Genomic DNA, 21,930 nt, shown 5'->3' with positions numbered 1-21,930 from the left:
GAGATGCCAGAGAGGAGGGGGCTTGAGCCATCAGAGGGGGAAAGGACAGGTTGGCTTGATAGGCCAGCAGATCCAGCTTCCAGTTCTGGCTCTGACCAGTAGAGGGCTCTGCTCGGTTGAGTCTATGTATGTTCAGTTCCGGGTCCAAAATAACACGGACACCTAGGGGTGGTTGTAGGGGATGGAGGGTGGGTGCTATGATAATCAGCTCCGCTCCTCCCATCCCAGCACACTACTTCGCTTTTCCCCTCAACTTCTTCCAGGTCAGTCATTTCTAGTGGCTTTGGCTAAGCCAGTGGATCCCAAACCTGGTCCTGGGGGCACCCCAGGTTTTTAGGATATCCATAATGAAAATCCATGAGAGAGATTGGAATGCACTGCCTCCACTGCATATAAATCTCTCTCATGAATATTCATTGTTAGGGTTACCATACGTCCGGATTTCCCCGGACATGTCCTCTTTTTGAGGGCATGTCCGGGGCGTCCAGCGGATTTTGCTCGCGCCGTTTGTCCGGATTTCTGGACAAACGTGGGCGTGGGTGCGGGCAGGCGCGTGCGTGCTGTGGGCATGTGGGCGGGCGATCGGCGCCGTGGGTCTGGTGACCTGGTCTCCCGTCCCCTCCCCTTCCTTACCATGTTCCCTGGTGGTCTAGTGACGTCTTCGGGGCAGGAAAGCGCCCCCTCTTTCCTGCCCGGAGCGCTGCCTCCCCTGTCTATCATCCTTCTCGGTCTGGCTGGGGATTCAAAATGGCCGCCGAGAGTTGAACTCTCGCGAGGCCGCTTCAACTCTCGGTGGCCATTTGAATCCCCAGCCATACCGAGGAGGATGCAGCAGGCAAGGGCAGGCAGCGCTCTGGGCAGGAAAGAGGGGGCTCTTTCCTGCCCCGAAGAGAAGACGCTACTAGACCACCAGGGCTAGATAGTAAGTGAGGGGGGGGTATGTGATGGGGGGGAGGGGACTATGTGACGGGGGGGGGGGGGAATAGGGGCGGAACCCGGACCTGAAGGGGGCGTGACATGTGTCCTCTTTTTCAGAGGACACAAAATGGTAACCCTATTCATTGTGGATATCTTGCAAACCTGACTGGCTGGGGTGCCTCCAGGACCAGGTTTGGCTGGTCCTCCCCTCCCCCCCGTAGACCAACTGCCTCTCCTTATCTATCCCTCTTGCTGTCCCAGCAAGGCAAGGCATCTCACAGCAGGTCACTAATCCCTGCAGAATCCCCCATTAAATCAACTGGCAATAAACTCCACAAACATATCCCATAATTCCCAAACTAGGCTCTGTAATGAGATAAGCACCATGATGACACAAGTCGTATCCAGCCAATTGAAAGTCACAGAGGTGGGACTTACACGATGGGCTTTATGACATCATAAAGGAACACACAACAGCATTGTTTTAACCCAGACAGATACAGTGGGAGGCATAAAAATATGACAGCAGATAAGGGTCAAATGGCCCATCCAGTCTGCCCTTTCATGCCTGTCCCACACTTCCTTAAATTCTGACACAGTCTTCATCTCCACTACCTCCACCACCCCTTCCGTCATGATTTCAAATAGGCCAGCAATTAGCTGTACAACTGGATAAGATTCCCAGTGGTCATGTAAGACAGGTGAGGTTTAATGTCACCGCTTATTTCATCAGATTCAAGCATGTGCTTGCAGGCAGATGATCAAAAGCAAAGGCCAGCGCTACAGGCTATTAGCACCTGCATTTGCTACCACCCCATGATCAGAGCCCTCGAGCGTGTGAAACAACGCGCTCGAGGGTTCTCAGCGCAAGTAGCATGCAAATGCATGCTAATCAGCGCTTAACGCATTCATCCCCAATGATCAGCATCCAGCGCGCCAAAGACTGGGTCGATGACCGCAACAAACCCTATGCCAGCTCGGAGCTGGTGTTAGGGTTTGCAGATCATTGGGGAAGAATGGTCATTTGCATGCTGGCAGGCCCCCATTCCCCCCCCTACAGCAAACCTGCCAGCGAGGGCAGTTGAGGACGTACAAAATTTGGACGTTTCTGTGACGGGGCAGTTGAGGACGTCCACATTTTGGACGCTTCTGCAATGGGCAGTTAAGGACATCCAAAATTGGATGTTTCTATGAGAAAGACATCTTTCTCATAGAAACATCCAATTTTGGACGTCCTTAACTGCCCATTACAGAAACTTCCAAATTTTGGACGTCCTCAACTGCCCCATTGCTATACCTCCGATACCCCCTTGAAATTTGGCTGTCCCTGCAACAGGGCAGTTGAGGATGTCCATCTTCCGATTTAAAGATGGGTGTCCTTCTCTTTTCGTTGGTCTCCAGCCCAGATCTGTCAAACAAGTGCGGGAGCATTGTGCCGAGCGCATGCTCAGGCACAATTCTCCCGCACTTCTACCCCCATAATCAGAGATAATTGCGCTGCTTAAATTTGCATGCATTATCTCTAATCATAGGTCTAATAGCGCCCCGCGCTGTTCCAACGCTATTTTAGAGCAGTTTGGAACAGCGCAGGGCTTTTGATCATCTGCCTGTCGGTCTCTAATCTCCTGCTCTGCTACCACCTCTCTGTGTTCTCTGTTCTAATCCCCGGCTTCATCGCTGACTTTGTGTGACCTCACTAGAGTTACTTTATCTCTCTGTGACCGAGTTCTAAGCCCCAGCTCTGTCACCAACTTGCATGCTACCTCAGGGTGAGTTGCTTTATCTATCCGTGCCTCAGTCCTGTTGCTGGCTTTGTGGACCACCTTTCAGTAAATCATTTTATTTCCCCGTGTTCCTTCTAATCCCCAGCTCTGTCACTGCCCTTGGGGTGGGCAAGTTGTTTTGCTTGTATGAGACTACAGTAATACTACACACATCCATCAATTCACAGATTCTGCTAGATATGAAATACCAAATACTACATAAAAACAATAGAAATGCTCTAAAAAAAAAAAAAAAAAGGGAAGGTGGGGAGATGTGTCTGTATCCCTATTCCCACTGTCCCCCCTCTGATTCTAGGGATGGACAACTGCAGCAAACCCAGACTTTGTCCCTGGATGCAAAAGACACCCCCAGTCCAATGCATTAGACTGGGGAATAATGGGGCTGAGGCCTAATCTCCCACGTTCCCCTCTTCCCACTGATGAACACAGGAACCCTGTGGGCAGACGGAGTGTACCTTTTCCCAGTCTGGAAGAACCAGAGCCTGGGAGAAAAAAATGCAATAATAAGCTAATCATCAGATCAACAAACCTAGGAGGGCTTGTACCCCCACCCCACCCCTTTCATAGCAAAATCAAACCCCCCCCAACTGCAAAGGCAAGCTGCACACAGGCACATGCACCAAGCTCCCAAGGATGGCTGCAGGACATGGGTGCCCACGGCTTCTCCTCTGGCATCAGTGGCCCGGTCACGCTCCTTCCCTGGGTACCCTCTCACGCTCTTACCTTCTCCCTTGAGGCAGATCCTCAGCGGTCCAGACAGCAGTGCATGGAGGAGGCAGGGATGGGCTGCTTCCCTTTGTTGTAAGCTGGGAGGAAGCAGAGCCCTGGGCTGCCTGCGGGAATCCTGAGCTTGATGTGTGTGTGTGTGACTGAGGAAAGGGGGGGAGGGAGAGGAGGGGAGGTACAGTGCAAATCCTGCTTTTCTCCCACCTCCCTTACACACATGGGAAATAGGGAGAGAGGAGAGTGGGAAGGAACGTTAGGCAAGGAGAAGAGTAAAATGGAGAGGGAATGGGGGGTGGGGAGGGGGAGCTAGGCTCACGCCTCCATGCCAGGTTGCTGAAAGGAAGACCAGCGCCCTCAATCTCTGGTTTTTCAAACCTTGCTTTTTCTCTACAGGGCAGCTCTCCACCCCTTGTACATTCACTATGTCCTTCTCTCTCCCCTCCGGTTCCCATCAATTAAAAGGAAGCACCAGCAGTGTATACACAGTACTGTACAGTCGAGTAGCTGTTACCGTATTATGCACCGTGGGGCTGATGTTCAAAGATTCGCGGTTGCTTTTTACGCGAATGTAATACTGTGCAAGGCACAAAGGTAAGTATATGCAAATGTTATGCAAAGAAATCTTGGGGCTAAGGGGGGGGGGGGGAGGAACATGCCTGGCACATATGCACAAGGTTTTGCAGTAAGCGCAGCTCTTGTGCGCACTGCCCAGACAAAACCTAAAGTGTCAACACACATCAGCGCCTGTTCTGCACCTAAATATGAAACCGCTTGCAAATTAATTTATGCACAGCTCCTAGCTGCATTGCTAAACCAAAAATACAATTTTGTAGACATTGTGGCCCCTGCCAAATTTAGGGACCGTTGAACTAAGCTGCGCCAGTAAATGGGGGACTTTCACGCGCGCCAAGGCCATGTCTAGCTCAGGCGTAAATTCAACCATTTTCAATTGCATCTTTGTTCCAGTTGTGCGCTAATGTTTATTTATTTCTTCATTGTGATTTATTAACCGCCTTTATGAAGAGATTCGCTCAAGCCGGTGAGTTTAACATAATACTTACAATTTTGTTAACAGCATAACAATAGTAAAATGACTAAATAGAAACATAAATACAATCAATAAAGTAAACTTGAGAGCAACAAATTAAAACCCAATAATAGGACTAATATGAAACAGTATCAAAAAATATAAACATTTAACTGCACTGAAATTCAATGTTAACCTTCCGCTCAGTGTGCTGCTGAGGCTAAGAAAGCAAATAGAATGTTAGGTATTATTAGGAAAAGGAATGGAAAACAAAAATGAGGATGTTATAATGCCTTTGTATCGCTCCATGGTACGACCGCACCTCGAATATTGTGTTCAAGTCTGGTTGCCACATCTCAAAAAAGATATAGTGGAATTAGAAAAGGTTCAAAGAAGAGCGACCAGAATGTTAAAGGGATTGGAACTCCCTTTAGGAAAGGCTAAAGAGGTTAGGGCTCTTCAGCTTGGAAAAGAGATGGATGAGGGGAGATAGGATTGAGGTCTACAAAATCCTCAGTGGTGTAGAACGAGTACAAGTAAATTGATATTTTACTCGTTCCAAAAGTACAAAGACTAGGGGCCACTCAATGAAGTTACATAGAAATACTTTTAAAACAAATAGGGCATATTTTTTTACTCAATGAATAGTTAAGCTCCGGAACTCATTGGCAGAGGATGTGGTAACAGCGGTTAGCATATCTGGGTTTAAAAAAGGTTTGAACATATTCCTGGAGGAAAAGTCCATAGTCTCCTACTGAGACCGACATGGGGAAGCCACTGCTTGCCCTGGGATTTGTAGCATGGAATGTTGCCTTGATTTGGGTTTCTGCCAGGTACTTGTGACCTGAACTGGCCACAGTTGGAAGCAGGATATTGGGCTAGATGGACCACTGGTCTGACCCACTATGGCTACTCTTATCAAAAAACTACCTCCCTCCCACAACCTACACAGATTCTAATATCCTCCAGAACCTTTCAGCTACCTGAGTCGTACCCCAGTGATCAAAGAAATCACAGTTTACCAAATCTCATGTGTGATGTATGACTGTAAAAACAGAAAATCCGAGTCAAATTCATCAAGAGCATATGAGAGGCCAAGAACGCCTCACTCCTCATCCTGCCCAGTACTCACTGGGGTGACTCACTGGGGCCTCAAAGTTTAAGAGACCTTTTTGCAAGGAAGTGGCTTCATTTGCATTTTTAACAGTTGACTGTTTCCCCCTCAAAGAATATTAACTATTAGTGCGTTACCCCTTCCTCCATTCCAAACGTAAACATTTCTGGGTGTGGTATTTGGTTGGAAGAGACATGCAAAAGTGTGTCTCCTAAGGGTGGCAGGGCTGTCAGGGGGTGTGGCTGAGTGAATGGGGGGGGGGTGTATCCTTCCCTTTGCAGTGGCTGTCCCAGAATTCTTGTACCGTTGGGAGCTAGGTCCTTGCTGGCTAATGGTGCAGGGACGCTTCCTGTTATGGGAATACATAAATTTGTTTGCACAAATGTAAACAAACTTATGTCTCCAAATAGACAAATGAACCTTCCCCAGGCCAGTAGGCAGTATCCCTTGAGAGAAATGCAGCTACAAAGGTTCATGAACAACTCATCGCCCTTTTACTAAATCAGAGTATACACAGCACTGTACAGTCACAGAGCAGGGATTATTCATCCAGGCAGGAAGGGCTCATGCTGGAAGCAGCCCTGGCAACTTGCACTGTTCTAGTTGGAAAATTGCTGCCCCCTTGTGGCAAATCACTTCTCATCTTTAATTTTATAAATCCACCATGATTTTGTCATATGGCTGTCCGGTTAGTTCGTGTCAATATGCATCAATAAAAGTAAATGAAAGTACAAAAATTACGCTTCCAGCCTGGTTGGCTCTCTCACTAGTACGACCTCGATCTCACCACCATTCGACTTTCTAAAGTATATCAATTTACCTGCAAGATTATGCATTAGGCATGAAAATGTTCAAGGAAAGGGAACTTGATATAGTGCCTTTCTGAGGTTTTTGCAACTACATTCAAAGCGGTTTACATATATTCAGGTACTTATTTTGTACCAGGGGCAATGGAGGGTTAAGTCACTTATCCAGTCACAAGGAGCTGCAGTGGGAATCGAACTCAGTTCCTCAGGATCAAAGTCCACTGCACTAACCACTACGCTACTCATTCAGCTCTTAGATAATGAGTTGAATTTAAGAAATCACGTAAAAATGCTTGTGAAAGAAAAAATATGAACACTGCAGAAATGAAGATTTATGTTAAGAAAGGTGATAGACAAGTCTTGCAAGCCTTGGTGCTGTTGTCTGTTATTCCATCGTTGCAAGTTTACCTGCTGCATTACTTAAGCGTTTTGCAACTGGTACAGAACTCTGTCAGAAGGCTGGTTACCAGGGTCTTAGGGATGATGTCACTCCCACTCCGACACATTTCCACTGGCTGCCTTTCGACTTCAGGTTGATGTTTACTTTGACCTATAAGGTTTTTGTTGTTAAACTGGCCTTTTTCTTTACAAGAACTGCTTGCAGCTGATCCAACCTTTGAGGCCCTTCAATCTCAGGAAGAACAGTCATATGCAGTAGGCCAACAGTACTGTGGAGTAACCTAATGGTTTGTGGCCTGAGAACCAGGAGAACTGAGTTTAATTCCCACTGCAGCTCCTTATGGCTCTGGGTAAGCCACTTAACTCTCCAGTGCCCCAGGTACAAATAAATGCCTATATCCTATATAATAAAACGCACCTCCAACATTCTGAAGCCGAGAAAGCGAAGCCTTCAAGCCTTGAAGCATTCCTGCAACGTTCCGGAATTACGTGTCGTCAATTGAGGAGATGGAGCCTTACAGAGCGGACGAATGCTTCACAGCTTCACTTTCTCACACACACTCTGTCCCTCATACTCTCTCTAACACACACACACTAAGGAAAGGGGGGCATGGAACGTGGTGGGGAGGAGAGGGTCATGGAACTCGGAGTCCCCCCACACACATACTCTCTCTCTCTCTCTGAAACATACACACTCCGAGGAAAACTTTGCTAGCGCCTGTTTCATTTGTGTCAGAAATGGGCCTGTTTTACTAGTATAATAAACCACAAAGGTGTTATATCCAATCCCATCCCCTTTCGCCTTGTGGTTATGCAGTGGACTTTAATCCTGGGGCACTGGGTTCAATGCCCACTGCAGCTCTTTGTGAATCTGGGTAAGTCACTTAAACCCTCCATTGCCCCATAAATAAGTACCTGAATGTACTATGTAAACTGCTTTGAATGGAGTTGCTGTGTATGAGGCCATGTTTCAGCTTACACCTGCATCAAGGGTATCACATCACATCCAGACAAAACCTACTACATCACATTCAGGGAATTGGAATCCTGACAGAGGACTCGACAACTTAAAAGCTGGCAGTGGTCTGAGAAAAGCCTCACTAGCATTGCCATTTAACCTTCAAACTTACAACATACAGGCACATAAGCCAAAACGTGGCCACATCATACAATGTTTTAATCAATTTTACCTTTGAACAACGGTATATAAAGGTTTATAAACAAACCATCCTCCACCCATCAGTGTAGAACTAGGCAATTAAGCATTCTTTCCACCACCACAGCCCTAACCAGTCAACTCCACTGTAAAATTTGCAATCCCAGTCCCTCCCCCTAAGGGGTGATCCCCTTTGGGGACTCCCTAAGAGGCCTCCTGAGCGCACATCAGCCCATAACCATGTCAGAAGGAGGGGTAGAGTTAAATATCACAAGTAGGCTTGGAAGTAGCAGAGACATTGGTCACTGGGAAGGAACATGATAGCAGATCTCCTGACTGGCTTCTGGGTTGTTCTTCCCCCCCCATCCAAATCTAGCAGCCCACTTCCTCAAGGTGAACAACAACGAATATGCATGAAAGAGATTTGTATATAATGGAGGCAGTGTATGCAAATCACTCATGCATATTCATGTGGAGCACCTGAAAACCGACTGGCAACAGGTACTCCAGGGACTGGACTTGGGAAGCACTGCTGTATAATTGATCTGTTTATTTTATATTGATGTGTGTAAATTCCATCTATAATTATGCAACTGAATGGTTAAGCATTAGAGTTGGACACTGCTTTGGCCCCATTTGAGGAAATCAGCAGTTTATAAGTGCCAGATTAAGTTAATATAGTTGTTTAAAAATCAGAAACCACTGTGTACCGTGTTTCCCCAAAAATAAGACACTGTCTTATATTAATTTTTGCCCCCAAAAATGTACTAGGTCTTATTTTCAGGGGCACATCGGGGTTGGCCCGGCCGCCCTCCGTCGCTCACAGAACTAACCTTAAACACCTCCTTTCACCTTTGCAGCAAGCAGCAGCAGCAGGGCAGGCCACTCCTTCCTTCCGTGTCCCGCCCTCGCCTGACCTAACGTCCGCAAGGGCGGGGCACAGAAGGAAGGAGAGGTCTGCCCTGCTGCTGCTTGCTGCGAAGGAGGCGTTTAAGGTTAGTTCCGGGTGGATGGAGGGGGGCCCAGCAACCTCGGGTGGGGGGGGGGGGGGGGGGGCGGCCCTGCTTTCAAACAAAAATTTTCTAGGTCTTACTTTCGGGGGAGGCCTTATATCTACCAATTCAGGAAAACCTCTACTAGGTCTTATTTTCGGGGAAACAGGGTATGACATATATGCAATAACAGGGGAAGGCGGGGGGGGGGGGGGGGGGGACTTTTCCTATCACTGAACCTGTAAAGAATGTCATTTATTTCTGAACAAAGCACTAAATCATTACAGCAGTCAAGGTGTGTAAGACAAGGGATTGGACTACTTGCCTAAAGCCAGAAGCATTACGCAAATGTTTAAATCGCCCGAGGAAGCGCAATTTAAAAACTGGAAAAGAACTCCCCCTTCAGAAAGGCAACCTTAATTGCCCTGGATACTGGGGACACCATGCTGGCCGATGTTTAATTTTCACACACCCTAACATAAGTCAGATGCAGTTTGGGGGTTCCCAGTTCAGGGCTACAGCAGAGGGTGTGATCACAGCTCCCAAACCTGTCCTGGGGGAATCCCAGCCATTAACAGTTTCAAGATATCCACAATGAATATTCATGAGGTCCATTTGCATATACTCCTTGGTATGCAAATGTATCATGAATATTCGCTGATTCTCCTGAAAATTAGACTGCATGGGTCCGCCCAGGTCAGGTCTGGGAATCACTGGTCCGAGGGGAGGGTCATTATTCAATGGTGACATCTAGTGGTTGTATTCAGGACCCCCCCCCAGTTCCACAGTGCTGAAGGAAGCCATGGTTTATGGGCAGCAGCAGCCACAGACTGTTGCCAAAATTACTTTAAACACATACAATACAGAATTCCTTTTCTCCAGGATGAGGGGAATAAAAATTCATGATATTGTAATCCAGTGGGCACTAGTTCTGATTCAGATGAAAGCCCACAGCAGGAAGAAACTAGTAGAAAAAAAAAAATAATAATTCAACACAGGTTTTACAAATCAGACTTTACTGAAAAGACTTAAGTCTGTCTCCCACCTTCTCAAATAACTTAAAAAGCAAACTGTACAAAAGCAAAGGCAACAGGCACCTGCAATGAACTTCAAGAATAAAAATGATCATATACGTATGATATAAAAATCCCTTCCCTTCCCCCATAAGGCAAAAGATCTCTCTAAACCAGGGAACAAGGCACAAGCTATTACAGTACAGACTTAGTCAAAGCTCAGGCCTGCAAATTCTCATCTCTTCCCTTGGGCATGAATCGTCCTTTCTTTCTACCTGCTGGGAGGGGCAAGTCAGTGGAAGTGGCTAAGGAAGTGGTAGAACCGGAGACCAAAAGCTGCTGTCAGCAAATTTACTCCCAGTGTTAAAAAATAATAATATGAGCAATGAAACCTTTGTATCCGCCGCTATGGGCTCAGGCACTTGGGAGGCTGGAGTAGATGGGAGTCAGGGACTACGTCTGGATACATAATCAGGACGAACCTCGTGCAGGTAAGTCTAGCAATCCACAGAACAGTCATCATGGGAAGACTCTCTGTCAACAAAATAGTTGGTAACCCAAAGGAGGGGTGAAGAGGGAACGCTGTGCCCCACACTGCTGCTCTTTTAACACAATCTCGGGTCCAGCAGCTCTCTCAAACATGCACTAAAAACCACCACAGTATCGACCAAGTGTAGAAAACTGAAACGTGTTAAAATTAAGAATATTTTCTTTACCCTGCCAAGGTGGGATACAGGAAGGAAGAAAAGCAACGAATGCTCCTTGCTTTGGCAAAGGGCCCACCACCACTCCGACTCCTCCAACACTTAGGAATAAATGCAAACTACAGAGAATGGAGAAGTGACCACACAGGGTACTTCAGTGGGCTTTCTGCAGCCTTAGGGCAAGAGGCAGCCACTAAAAGATTACAGGTTTGCTGCCTATTGCCTCTGACCTCACACACTCCATCTGTGAGTGGCAAACATCACTAGAAAGTCAATTTAAAAAAAAAAAAGGGACAAGGAGAAATGAATAGCACCGATCACAACTCAACTGCCTCTCTGAACAAGGAAATACAAGATTGATTAGTGATTATATGACGTTCAGAAAAGCACCGACGAGACATTTCTTTTAAAAGGTTTGTGTCAGATAACTTTGATTGGGCATCTGGACTCTGTTATGTTTTATAATGAGAACAGTTTAAAGTTTGAATGGATGGCATTGTAATTTTCCTAAGGATGCCTAGTAATTGATTGCGATGTGCTATGAACCAAGTAGGTAATTGCAAAATATATAAAGTAATGTAATGAAATTATTGGGGGGGGGGGGGGGGGGAATCATAAGGTAATGTGTGCAACATTTCATGTCTATGCTCTCTTTTGTGGAAATGTTTAGGACTACAAACCAATGGCAGTGCAGCTTTCAAAATGCTCTTAACATCACAGGCTGCTCTGAGCTCTGAGATTACATGATTAAAACTACCATGAACTGCCCTATACCCCTGACGGAAAGAATAAATTCTGGATCTTGGCTTTAATTCCTCACCTTTCTAAACACTGCAACAGAACTGGATGCTGTATTAGGGCAGCGGAGGGCCAGTTGCATTCACAGTACAAAATCAGTAGTGCTCTGCCTCGGAGGGCTCACAATCTAAAGTTGAGCCCTGGAGTTAAGTAGCATGGAATGTTGCTACTTTCTGGGATTCTGCCAGGTACTTGCGACCTGGACTGGCCACTGTTACAAACAGGATACTGGCTAGTTGGCTAAAGAAGGCAACAGCAAAATCCAGGAGAACACTTGGGTACATAGTGAAAGGAATGACAACCGGAATAAGGTAATAGTGCCTTGGTGTAACTTTGTGGTGAGAATACTGTGTACAATTCTGGAGCCCACATCTTCAAAAAGATATAAACAGGATGGTTGGTCCAGAGGGCAGCTACTAAAATGGTCAGTGGTCGTATGGGGACAGACTTAAAAGACCCCAATATGGAAACTCTGAAAGAAAGGTGGGAGAGGGCAGGTATGAGAGAGACATTTAAATGCCTATGTGGCATAAGTGCACAGAAGGCGAGTCTCTTTCAATTGTTTACTAAGAGACTTTCCAAAAAAAGGTCAAAGCAGTTTACAGACTAAAGACTAAAACTGAAAGGAAACTCTGAAATGAAGATGAAAGGGAAGATACTGAGAAATAATCTGAGGTGGTAGATATGCGGAATGGCCTCCCAGTGGGCGTGATGGAGATCAGGACTGTATCTGAATTCAAGAAAGCATGGGATCTTTGAGGGACAGGAAGGGATTGAAGTGCTTATTTAGTAATTGCTTTGGATGGGCAGACATAGTAACATAGTAGATGACGGCAGAAAAAGACCTGCATGGTCCATCCAGTCTGCCCAACAAGATAAACTCATATGTGTATACCTTACCTTGATTTGTACCTGCCTTATTCAGGGCACAGACCGTACAAGTCTGCCCAGCAGTATTTCCCGCCTCCCAACCACCAGTCCCGCCTCCCATCACCGGCTCTGGCACAGACCGTATAAGTCTGCCCTCCACTATCCTCGCCTCCCAACCACCAACCCCTCTTCCCCCACCTGCTCCGCCATCCAATTTCGGCCAAGCTTCTGAGGATCCACTCCTACTGCAGACTGGATAGATCACAGTCTTTTGCTAACCTAGCAACATCTCCCAACACACTCATCCCTCACCTCTTCCCCTCCGCTCCCCAACTCTTCCCCTTTTCCAAGCACCCCCCCCCCCCTCTCTCTGCTACCTTCTCTTTCTCCCCATCAATTTGTTAATCCCCTGTGGCAGTCCCCACTGCTTCTAGAACAGCTGTTCTGGGTTTTTGGCATCAGACGGTTCCCAATGCCTTTGACACATGCAGTACTCCAGCCCCTCCACTTCTTGCAGTCTCATGAAACCAGAGCCGGAGAATGTGGGTGGGTGGGATGAAGTATGTAACGAAGGAAGAAAGTCTGGAAGCCATTGCTGGTCCCCAATTTTTACAGTGAAGTTATCTGGATTTACCCTAAACCAGGAGGGTTCCTGCCTACCTCCTGTAGGACCATTAGTCAGGCAGCACACCACCTCCAGCAGCCCAGCAGGATAAGAGTTTATCCTTATCTCCTTCTGTCACATGATTTATGAGCTCTTGCATGAGTCTTGCACCACCAAGGCCTTAATGAGAAACATGTGCATCTCCCTCCCCCACCCCTCAACATTTGGAAAGGCTGGGAGGTAGCAGTAAGGAAAACAAAAATCAGCAGGCCCACTGAAAGCCTTGCTGAGGGCACAGCACAGAGAGGAGCACTGTACAAGAGAAAGGCATGCAGTCAGGTAGAAAGGAAAAGTGCCATGTGATCTCTGGCCAAGCAAGGGAAAGGAAAAGTGACACGAGACCTGAGGCTAAGTTACTTGATTCCTCTGTGCCTCAGTTCTAATTTAGGTTCTAGTTCCATGGGTGACCTGGAATAAATTAGCCACAGCATCTCCCCTTCTCACATGTAACAAAGTAATCTTGGGGGGGGGGGGGGGGGGGGCACTCATGGCAACAACAGAGAGATTAAATGAATTCCTTACTTCAGTCTTCACCGAGGAAGATGTGGGAGAGATACCAGTGCCACAAATGATATTCAATGCTGAGGAGTCAGAGAAACAAACAGATCTCTGTAAACCTGGAAGATTTGATGAGGCAATCTGAAGAGTAGCAAATCACCTGGACCAGATGGTATACATCCCAGAGTACTGATAGAATTGAAAAACGAACTTACTTATTGTTAGTAATATGTAATTTATCTTTAAAATTTAAGCATGGTACCGGACGATTGGTCAACCGTAACACCAATTTTATTTTTTTAATAGGGTTCCAGAGGTGATCCAGGAAGTTATAGACCGGTGAGCCTGACGTCAGTGCCGGGCAAAATAACAGAGACTATTATAAATTAGAAAAATTATAGATTATATACATAAGCACGAATTAATAAGACCAAGTCAACATGGATCGGGTCAAGGGAAATCTTGTCTCACTGATCTAATAAATATGGATAAAGTTTATTATGGTGCTTTGTGCGTCTAAGTGCTTTGAAAATGAGCCCAGTTGTGTATCTGGATTATCAAAAGGCATTTGACAAAGTACCTCATGAAAGACTAGAATGACCCATTGTGGATTAAAAACTGATTGAAAGAGAAAAGAGAGAGTAGGGTTAAAATGGTCAGTATTCTCAATTGAGAAGGGTAGACAGTGGCGCTCCCCAGGGGTCGGTGTTAGTACTGCTGCTTTTAAACATATTTATAAATGATCTAGAGATGGGACTACTTAGTGAGGTAATTACATTTGCTAATGGCACAAAGTGAATACATTGTTAAATTGCAAGAGGATCTTATGAGACTGGGCATCCAAATGGCAGATGACATTTAGTGTGGACAAGTGCAAAGTGATACATGTGAGAAAGAAGAACCCACACTATAGCTATGTGCTACAATGTTCCACCTTAGGAGTTCCCACCCAGGAAAAGCATCTAGGTATCATCACTGACGACACACTGAAACCCTCTGCTCAATGTGCAGCGGCAGCTAAGCAAATAAAATGTTAGGAATTATTAGGAAAGGAATGGAAAACAAAAATGAAACTGTTACAATGCCTTTCTATCACTCCATAATGCGACTGCACCTCGAATCTGTGTGCAATTCTGGTCACCGCATCTCAAAAAAAAGATATAGCGGAATTAGAAAAGGTACACAGAAGGGCGACAAAAATGATAAAGGGGATGGGATGAGTTCCCTATGAAGAAAGGCTAAAGTGATTAGGGCTCTTCAACTTGGAGAAGAGACAGCTGAAGGGAGATAGGATAGAGGTCTACAAAATACTGGGTGGAGTAGAATGGGTGAATCACTTTGTTTACTCTTTCCAAAAACACTAGGACTAGGGCGCATGCAATGAAGCTACTAAAGTAGTAAGTTTAAAACAAACTTGAGAAAACACTTCAATGTATAATTAAACTCTGGAATTCATTGCCAGAGAATGTGGTAAAAGTAGTTAGCTTAGCAGGGTTTAAAAAAAAAAGTTTGGATAATTTCCTAAAGAAAAGTCCATAAGCCATTAAAGATCGACTTGGCAAAATGCACTGCTTATTTCTAGAAGAATAAGCAGCATAAAATCTGTTTTATTATTTTGGGACCTTACCAGGTACTTGTGACCTGAATTAGATACTGTTGGAAACAGGATACTGGGCTTGATGGATCTTTGGTCTGTCCCAGTATGGCAACATTTATGTTCTTATGCTGTTCTGAGTCTCTTGCCAGACCATCCCCCACTGTACTTGTTGGTTGCTGCATGAACTGGCCCAAGGCACAGGCATAAGAAATATCAATGGGCAGGGTAATGCAACAGGAAGTAGGGCTACCACAGAGCAGCCCTCTGAAGCACTGGGTCCCGGGACACTCATCTCCCCACCTCCAAGAGCAGCCCTAATCCCCAACTCTGTCCCTGTGTGTGATCTCAGGGCGAGTCAAATCTCCCTATATCTGAGTTCTGACTTGGTCATGGCAGGATTTGTCCCCTCCCTACTGGGTTCTCACAGTAACAGCAGCTCTTTCTCCGTCACAGAAAACTATGACAAGTTAGCGTGACCCCCCTTCCCCTCAGTCTGTTAGGGGTCCACAAAGGAGACCATGATGTAGCGGGTGCCGGCTGTGGTGGGAAGGCCCTCGTGGTAGTGGGTCAGGCGACCAGGGTGCATGAGGGACCAGCCTTTCCTGGGAGATTCCACCTTACAGTTGTAACGCAGGAACCGGCAGCCACCTCCCTGCAGGAAGGGAGAGATGGCAAGTACATATTACCTGCAGCTATATAAACAAAATCTCACCTCACTCCTCCACCCCTAGCTAACCTCAGCACATCCCACCACCCCACCTCATTCTGCCCCTCCACAACTTCTTATCCTACATGCTCACCCATTAAAAATCTTCCCTCATGCCACATTCCCTAGATCCCCCAAATTTCATCTAATTCACACTCTCCACGTCCTAGCCTTTCCTCATCCCACACGCTCTCCCCCATTTATCTCCCTACCCTGCATCTCTATGGTTTATTAAAATTTGCTATACCGCCAAGGCTAAGTTGCAGGTCTCGCAATTGGGATGGGAAAGATAACAGATCCTAGCAGAAACCAACTCACTCATTACCCTCCACCTCATGCTAAGCTCATCTCAGCTCAGAATCCACTGCCTGCTTCCCACACGTCCAGTCCACCTGTCCTTCTGCCCCTCACCCCAACCACTGTTTTGCCCCTCCCACCACTGCCTTATACTCTCTCCCCATTCCCACACTTATGTCTGCAGGGTGTCCGTCACTGCTATAGCACAACCCTGAGGCAGTTCTTACTATGTTCGATCTTGTCAGAGTGCTCCAGCCTTCCCCACTTCCCAGGGCTGCAAGGAAGGTGGCAGCAGGGAGCCCTCTCACCTGGTAGTCAATGCCCTTTCGGTTCATGGCGACATTTATGGTGAATGTGGAGGAGTCATGATGCGGCCTCAGGAACGCCTGCTCATCGGGCCGGTAACGGACCATGAAATTTAAAAGGGCTTGGGCCTGGGAAGCAAAGATAAAAGGCGAGGGAGGGGAGGGTGAGGGCGCAGAGAAAGTGTGAGAATGTTAGCATCATATCGATTATTTGAACCTTCTACTGCCCTGCCTATTAAGGTGTTTCATTGCATTGTGCTGAAATTGTATTATATCTTTATTTGAATAATCTTCCATGCTATTATGGTATCAGTTGTATTGTACCAACATTTATCATTTCTGTTACATGATCGTTTTACAGTGTTAAATGTTTATATATCTGACAGTTTCATAGAAACATGATGGCAGACAAAAGCCATATGACCCATCCAGTCTGTCCATCCTCTGTAACCCCTAATTCTTCCTGTTCCTAAGCGATCCCACATGCTTATCCCATGAACAGTCCTCGACTCCACCACCTCCACCGGGAGGCCATTCCACGCCTCCACCACCCTTTCTGTGAAATAATACTTCCTTAGGTTATTCCTAAGCCTATTCCCTCTTAACTTTGTCATATGCCCCCTCATTCCAGAGCTCTCCTTCATTTGAAAAAGGCTCTCTTCCTGCCCTTGAGATATTTAAAGGTTTCTATCATGTCTCCTCTCTCCCTCCTCTCTTCCAGCGTATACATGTTGAGGTTCATAAGCCTGTCCCTATCATTTTTGCATTCAAGACCGCTTACTAATTTCGTAGCCGCCCTATGGACCAACTCCATCCTGTTTATATCTTTCTGTAGTCCTATTATTAGGAATCAATTTGTCATCTCCAAGTTTACCTCAGTGATTGTATTTATGCTTATATGTGGTCATTTGACCACTGCTATGTTGATAACAAAACAGTAAGTGTTTTATGTCAAGCTGTATCTGCTGTTCACTGCCTTGGGTGAATCTCTTCATAAGAGTGGTTAATAAATCCCAACGAACAAATATCAACACTGCCATTACCACAACCAAAATGTATGCTACGGTCCTTGTTCTGTAGAGGTTACAAAGATGTCAAGACACAAGTAAGAGAATTCAGGAACTTTTTAGTTAGAGAAAAAAAAAGCAGCTAAAATAAACAAGGCTGTTATATAAAGATAGATGAAACTCACCTTTTTAGAGGCTAACACTTGAATATAGCCAGACAGGAGCTACCGTGTTCCGACAACCCAGATGCAGAACCTCATGACAAAATCCAGCATTGCGTTAAGAGGACAGATCCCTTGATCGCTCCCTGGCTCATACCTTTGTGTAGTAGCCTGGGTACAGCTTCTCCGTGACAGGAGCAATGTATTCCTGCAGAAACTTCAGCCACTCCCTTTCGAAGCCCACCTGGTTCATGTGGATGTCTACGGTAGGGACGTTCTCGTATCCGCCAGCCAGACGCTTGTCCTGCAGGAAGCAGAGCAGTGGAAGGTAAAACTGTCACATGGGAAGGGGTGAGGAGGAAAAAATGGGAAGAGAGATAATCCCCTCCCCCAACTCATTTCCATTCTGTTATAATGAACCCACCTAGCAATGTATGTTCTGAAACACTTCTTGAAGCTAGGAAGAGAAAGGTAAATACGGAGACCTTGGATCAGTAGTATAAAAACTCATCCCATGAAACACCTACAGTGCTGGGGGGAGGGGGGGCACTTAAAACTGCTCCTGTATCTTCTGAGGTGAATTTCCCCATGCTTGGGGGCCCTTAAATTGAAACTTCTGCTGTTGTCATGGATAAATATAGGGGGAGGGAAGCCCATCATCTGGATTTTGCCATCTCCTCAATTTGCGCATTTTGAGCGCTCTTTCCTGGCCTCTAAATTATAGACCTACTTGCACCCCCCCCCCCCTTGCCCTTCATGAAGAATCGCTCCCCAAATTTAAGGTGGCTCTAAAAACCCATTTTTTCGGGTCAATTTATGAAAATATGCTTGAACCCCCATGTGTATGCTACTTTCCTGGCTGAACTTGCTGAAATCCACCCACCTCTCTTCCTTTTACTCTGCGCTTGCGCCTTCAACTGATAAACAAAATAGTAAACATAGTAGATGACGGCAGAAAAAGACCTGCACGGTCCATCCAGTCTGCCCAAGAAGATAAATTCATATGTGCTACTTTTTTTTATTTGTACTGTCCTCTTCAGTGCACAGACCGTATAAGTCTGGCCAGCCCTACCCCCGCCTCCCAACTACCAGTCCCGCCTCCCACCACCAGCTCTGGCACAGGCCGTATAAGTCTGCCCAGCACTATCCCCGCCGCCCAACCACCAGCCCCGGCATAGACCATATAAGTCTGCCCAGCACTAGTCCCGCCTCCCAACCACCAACCCCCGCCTCCCAACCACCAGCTCTGGCACAGACCCTATAAGTCTGCCCAGCACTATCCCCGCCGCCCAACCACCAGCCCCGGCATAGACCATATAAGTCTGCCCAGCACTAGTCCCGCCTCCCAACCACCAGCCCTAGCACAGACCGTATAAGTCTGCCCAGCATTAGCCCCACCTCCCAACCTCCAACCCCCGCCTCCCAACCACCAGCTCTGGCACAGACCCTATAAGTCTGCCCAGCACTATCCCCGCCTCCCAACTACCAGTCCCGCCTCCCACCACCAGCTCTGGCACAGACTGTATAAGTCTGCCCTAAAACTACCCTAAAACTCTTCTGCCCGTATAAGTCTGTCCTAAAAATACCCTAAAACTCTTCCCCTCCGCTTACCTGGTTTTTACCCCCAGACCACTGGCCATAGTTCTCCATCTCTTCCACCAGCTCGTCACACATTGTGTCCGTGAAGATGGGGAACCAATACACGTCCGGGCAGGGCTGGGAGACGGCAAGAGAAAACAGGCTCAGCTGTTAGACATCACTTGTACCCCTATTGGAGTAGAAGTAAGAGTGAGAAATCTCTGCAATATTAGGAAAGGAAATTTACCTGTTCATAGTAATTCCTCTCAAAGATTCTGGAGTAATTCTTGTGGATGTATTTCTCTTTCCAATCCTGAAGTTTAAGACAGGAAGAAAGAGTTACAATTTTTACCTCTCACATCCTCAAGTGCTTAACTTTAAAAAAAAAAGTAACATGAGCTCTTGTCACCGTCCTGAGCAGAGATGACAAGTTATCCAGTTCCTGGCTGGAGACCTTCTTGGCCAGGCCTGGTTTTGAACTTATGCCCTAAAGCAGTGTGGGATTTGTAGTGCCTGATCCTGACCATTGTCATCAGTGCTGCAAGTCCCATAATGCACCAGGATGGGGGTGGCCAGAAATCCAGGACTGGCCTAAAATCTCCAGCCTGAAACTGGTAACTTATCCGAGTCAAACTAAGCAGGCATCAGAGCCCCCTTCTACTGTGGCGTGACGTTATCTTGCTCTCTGCCCTGCACCTAGAGCTCACAGGAAGGGGGACGAAAAGGTGGTAAAAGTGGAGAGAGAGCGGAGTACTCACCACAGGGTTGTCAAAGATCTGCCAGAGATCGTTGTTCAGGTGGGAGATGTTGTAATGAGATGTGGAGAGCAGCCGCCCAAATTCATCCCTGTTACTGATGTGCAGAAAGACCCCCTGGAAGAGAGCAGAGCGCTACGTGAGCACTACGAAAAATAAAAGGGGTTTATTTTGAAGGAGAGCTCTGGAATGAGGGGGCATATGACTTTAAAGATAAGAGGGAATAGGCTTAGGAGTAACCTAAGGAAGTATTTCACAAAAAGGGTGGTGGAGGTGTGGAATGGCCTCTCGGTGGAGGTGGTGGAGTCGAGGACTGTTCCAGAGTTTTAAAAGGCATGGGATAAGCATGTGGGATCGCTTAGGAACAGGAAGAATTAGGGGTTACAAAGGATGGGCAGACTGGATGGGTCATATGGCCTTTATCTGCCCTCATGTTTCTAAACCACAAGAACGGAGCCTGAGCTAGCTTCAACACTCAGCAACTTGCCAGAAACTGAGATTGACCCAAAGGCTAGAGACAGACCAATGCCCCAACAGTCCGAGATGGACGGAGCCTCGCTGAGGGAAGATGGCGCAGCACTTCAGCACTTAGACACTTGGAGATGGGCCAGAGGTCGGCGAAAGGTGACAGACCAATGTACAGAGAGACAAGGCTCAACACCCAGATGTGGAGCAAGGCTCAACAGGATTCATGTATGTGCCTGTAGACGGAGCTAAGCTCAACGTATGGATAGGGAGAAGTCTCGACGTACGGAGACGCTGCAAGGCACAGCCCACAGGGACCGAGCAAAGACGCACTCAACCCCGATGAAGCAAGGCTGACAGCTGCAAAGGAAGGCTCTCTGATCCGAGATGACAAGAGGCTCGACTGTGAAAGACAGTGAAAGCTACCGACATTCAGGAAGAGCAGGACAATCGCACGGTGAGCAGCAATGCCCAGCAAGCCCCTGATGGGGAGAAGTCCAACCACCAGAAAAAAAGAACAACCTGGGGTATACCTCTATGGACAGCCAACACCCCATGCCATGCCATGCAGATGCACCAACACTCGCTGAAATGGGGATCTGCCCTGAATTGGAGCAGGAGAACATGCCCGCTGAGACAGCATAACCAAAAGACCCCATGTGATACACGCCACCTGCCAGAGGGAGCGATGTCTACCCCAGACTCCAAGAGGAAAAACAGGAAGGCAAACCGGATGGAGGCAACCCATTCCCGCCAATGGGAGCCTGCTTTCAATCCACAGGCAAGGAACTAGCGAACCACTTGCCCATCTGTTTCCTGCAACCTTCCTTACTTGGCAACACTTATTCACCATGGATATCCAGAAAATCCGATGGGACTGAGGACTGGGTTGAGAATCTATGAGATAAAACAGTTTGTGTAGTTGTCCCACGGTCCAGTGTTTGGAAGTCAGAAAAAAGTGTGTGTGTTAAGGAACGGGTGTCTAGGTCCGTCTGTGGGGCTACCGGTTTCATCTTTCCTTGCCAGACACGCCGAGTGCGGCCTTGTTTGCCCTGAGAAGGGAAAGCAGCAAGGCCCAGGACATAAAGACATGAAACGCTAAATCGCTCTCTCTCACCTTCCCCCGCACGGTTTTACAGAAGGACATGTCGGGGTCAGTATTTTCAATGGTGAACACATTCTTGTCCTGCAGTTCCTTACGTAGCGTCTCTCCTTTGACGAGGTACAGCTGTGTGATATAGGGGACATTCCAGACCCCGCTAAAGAGAAGGATAAGGAACTATATATACGTATGTAAAATTTTACACACATACAGAATATGTTAAACCTTCATGAAAATAAAAACAAATCTATTCTAAGCATGTCTAGCTCGCCTTCTCACAAATAAGATTCAAAGCAAGTTACAGAAAAATTGAGACAACTAATCACTGGGAATTACTATATTTAAAACTGCTAAAAAAAAAAAATAAAAAAAATAAAAGACAACTGGCATATTTCTAAATTAAATACTTAAGAAAAGCTTTTAGTTACCTTTGAAAAAAGCAGTAAAAAGACTAACATCAATATATATAAATGGCGAGTGTCGTACTC

At 46.6% G+C, this 21,930-nt stretch overlaps 1 protein-coding gene across 1 annotated transcript in view; it reads right to left on the bottom strand.

Annotated features, from left to right (window-relative positions):
• Window positions 1-15,120: 15,120 nt before the first annotated feature.
• Window positions 15,121-21,930, bottom strand: part of PLOD3 (procollagen-lysine,2-oxoglutarate 5-dioxygenase 3) — a 44,252-nt gene continuing 37,442 nt past the window's right edge. The window contains exons 14-20 of the mRNA XM_030186426.1: window positions 21,458-21,599; window positions 19,879-19,992; window positions 19,368-19,433; window positions 19,154-19,258; window positions 17,700-17,846; window positions 16,378-16,503; window positions 15,121-15,718 (exon numbers count right to left, since the gene is read on the bottom strand). Of these exons, the coding sequence (XP_030042286.1) occupies window positions 15,563-15,718; window positions 16,378-16,503; window positions 17,700-17,846; window positions 19,154-19,258; window positions 19,368-19,433; window positions 19,879-19,992; window positions 21,458-21,599 (856 nt within the window). The 3' untranslated portion in view covers window positions 15,121-15,562. The remainder of the gene's footprint in view (window positions 15,719-16,377; window positions 16,504-17,699; window positions 17,847-19,153; window positions 19,259-19,367; window positions 19,434-19,878; window positions 19,993-21,457; window positions 21,600-21,930) is intronic.

The sequence above is a fragment of the Microcaecilia unicolor genome, chromosome 14, assembly GCF_901765095.1.
Source record: "Microcaecilia unicolor chromosome 14, aMicUni1.1, whole genome shotgun sequence".
Classification (NCBI taxonomy): domain Eukaryota; kingdom Metazoa; phylum Chordata; class Amphibia; order Gymnophiona; family Siphonopidae; genus Microcaecilia; species Microcaecilia unicolor.
The sequence above is the reverse complement of the archived record's forward strand: the minus strand, read 5'-3'. Positions and strand labels throughout refer to the sequence as shown.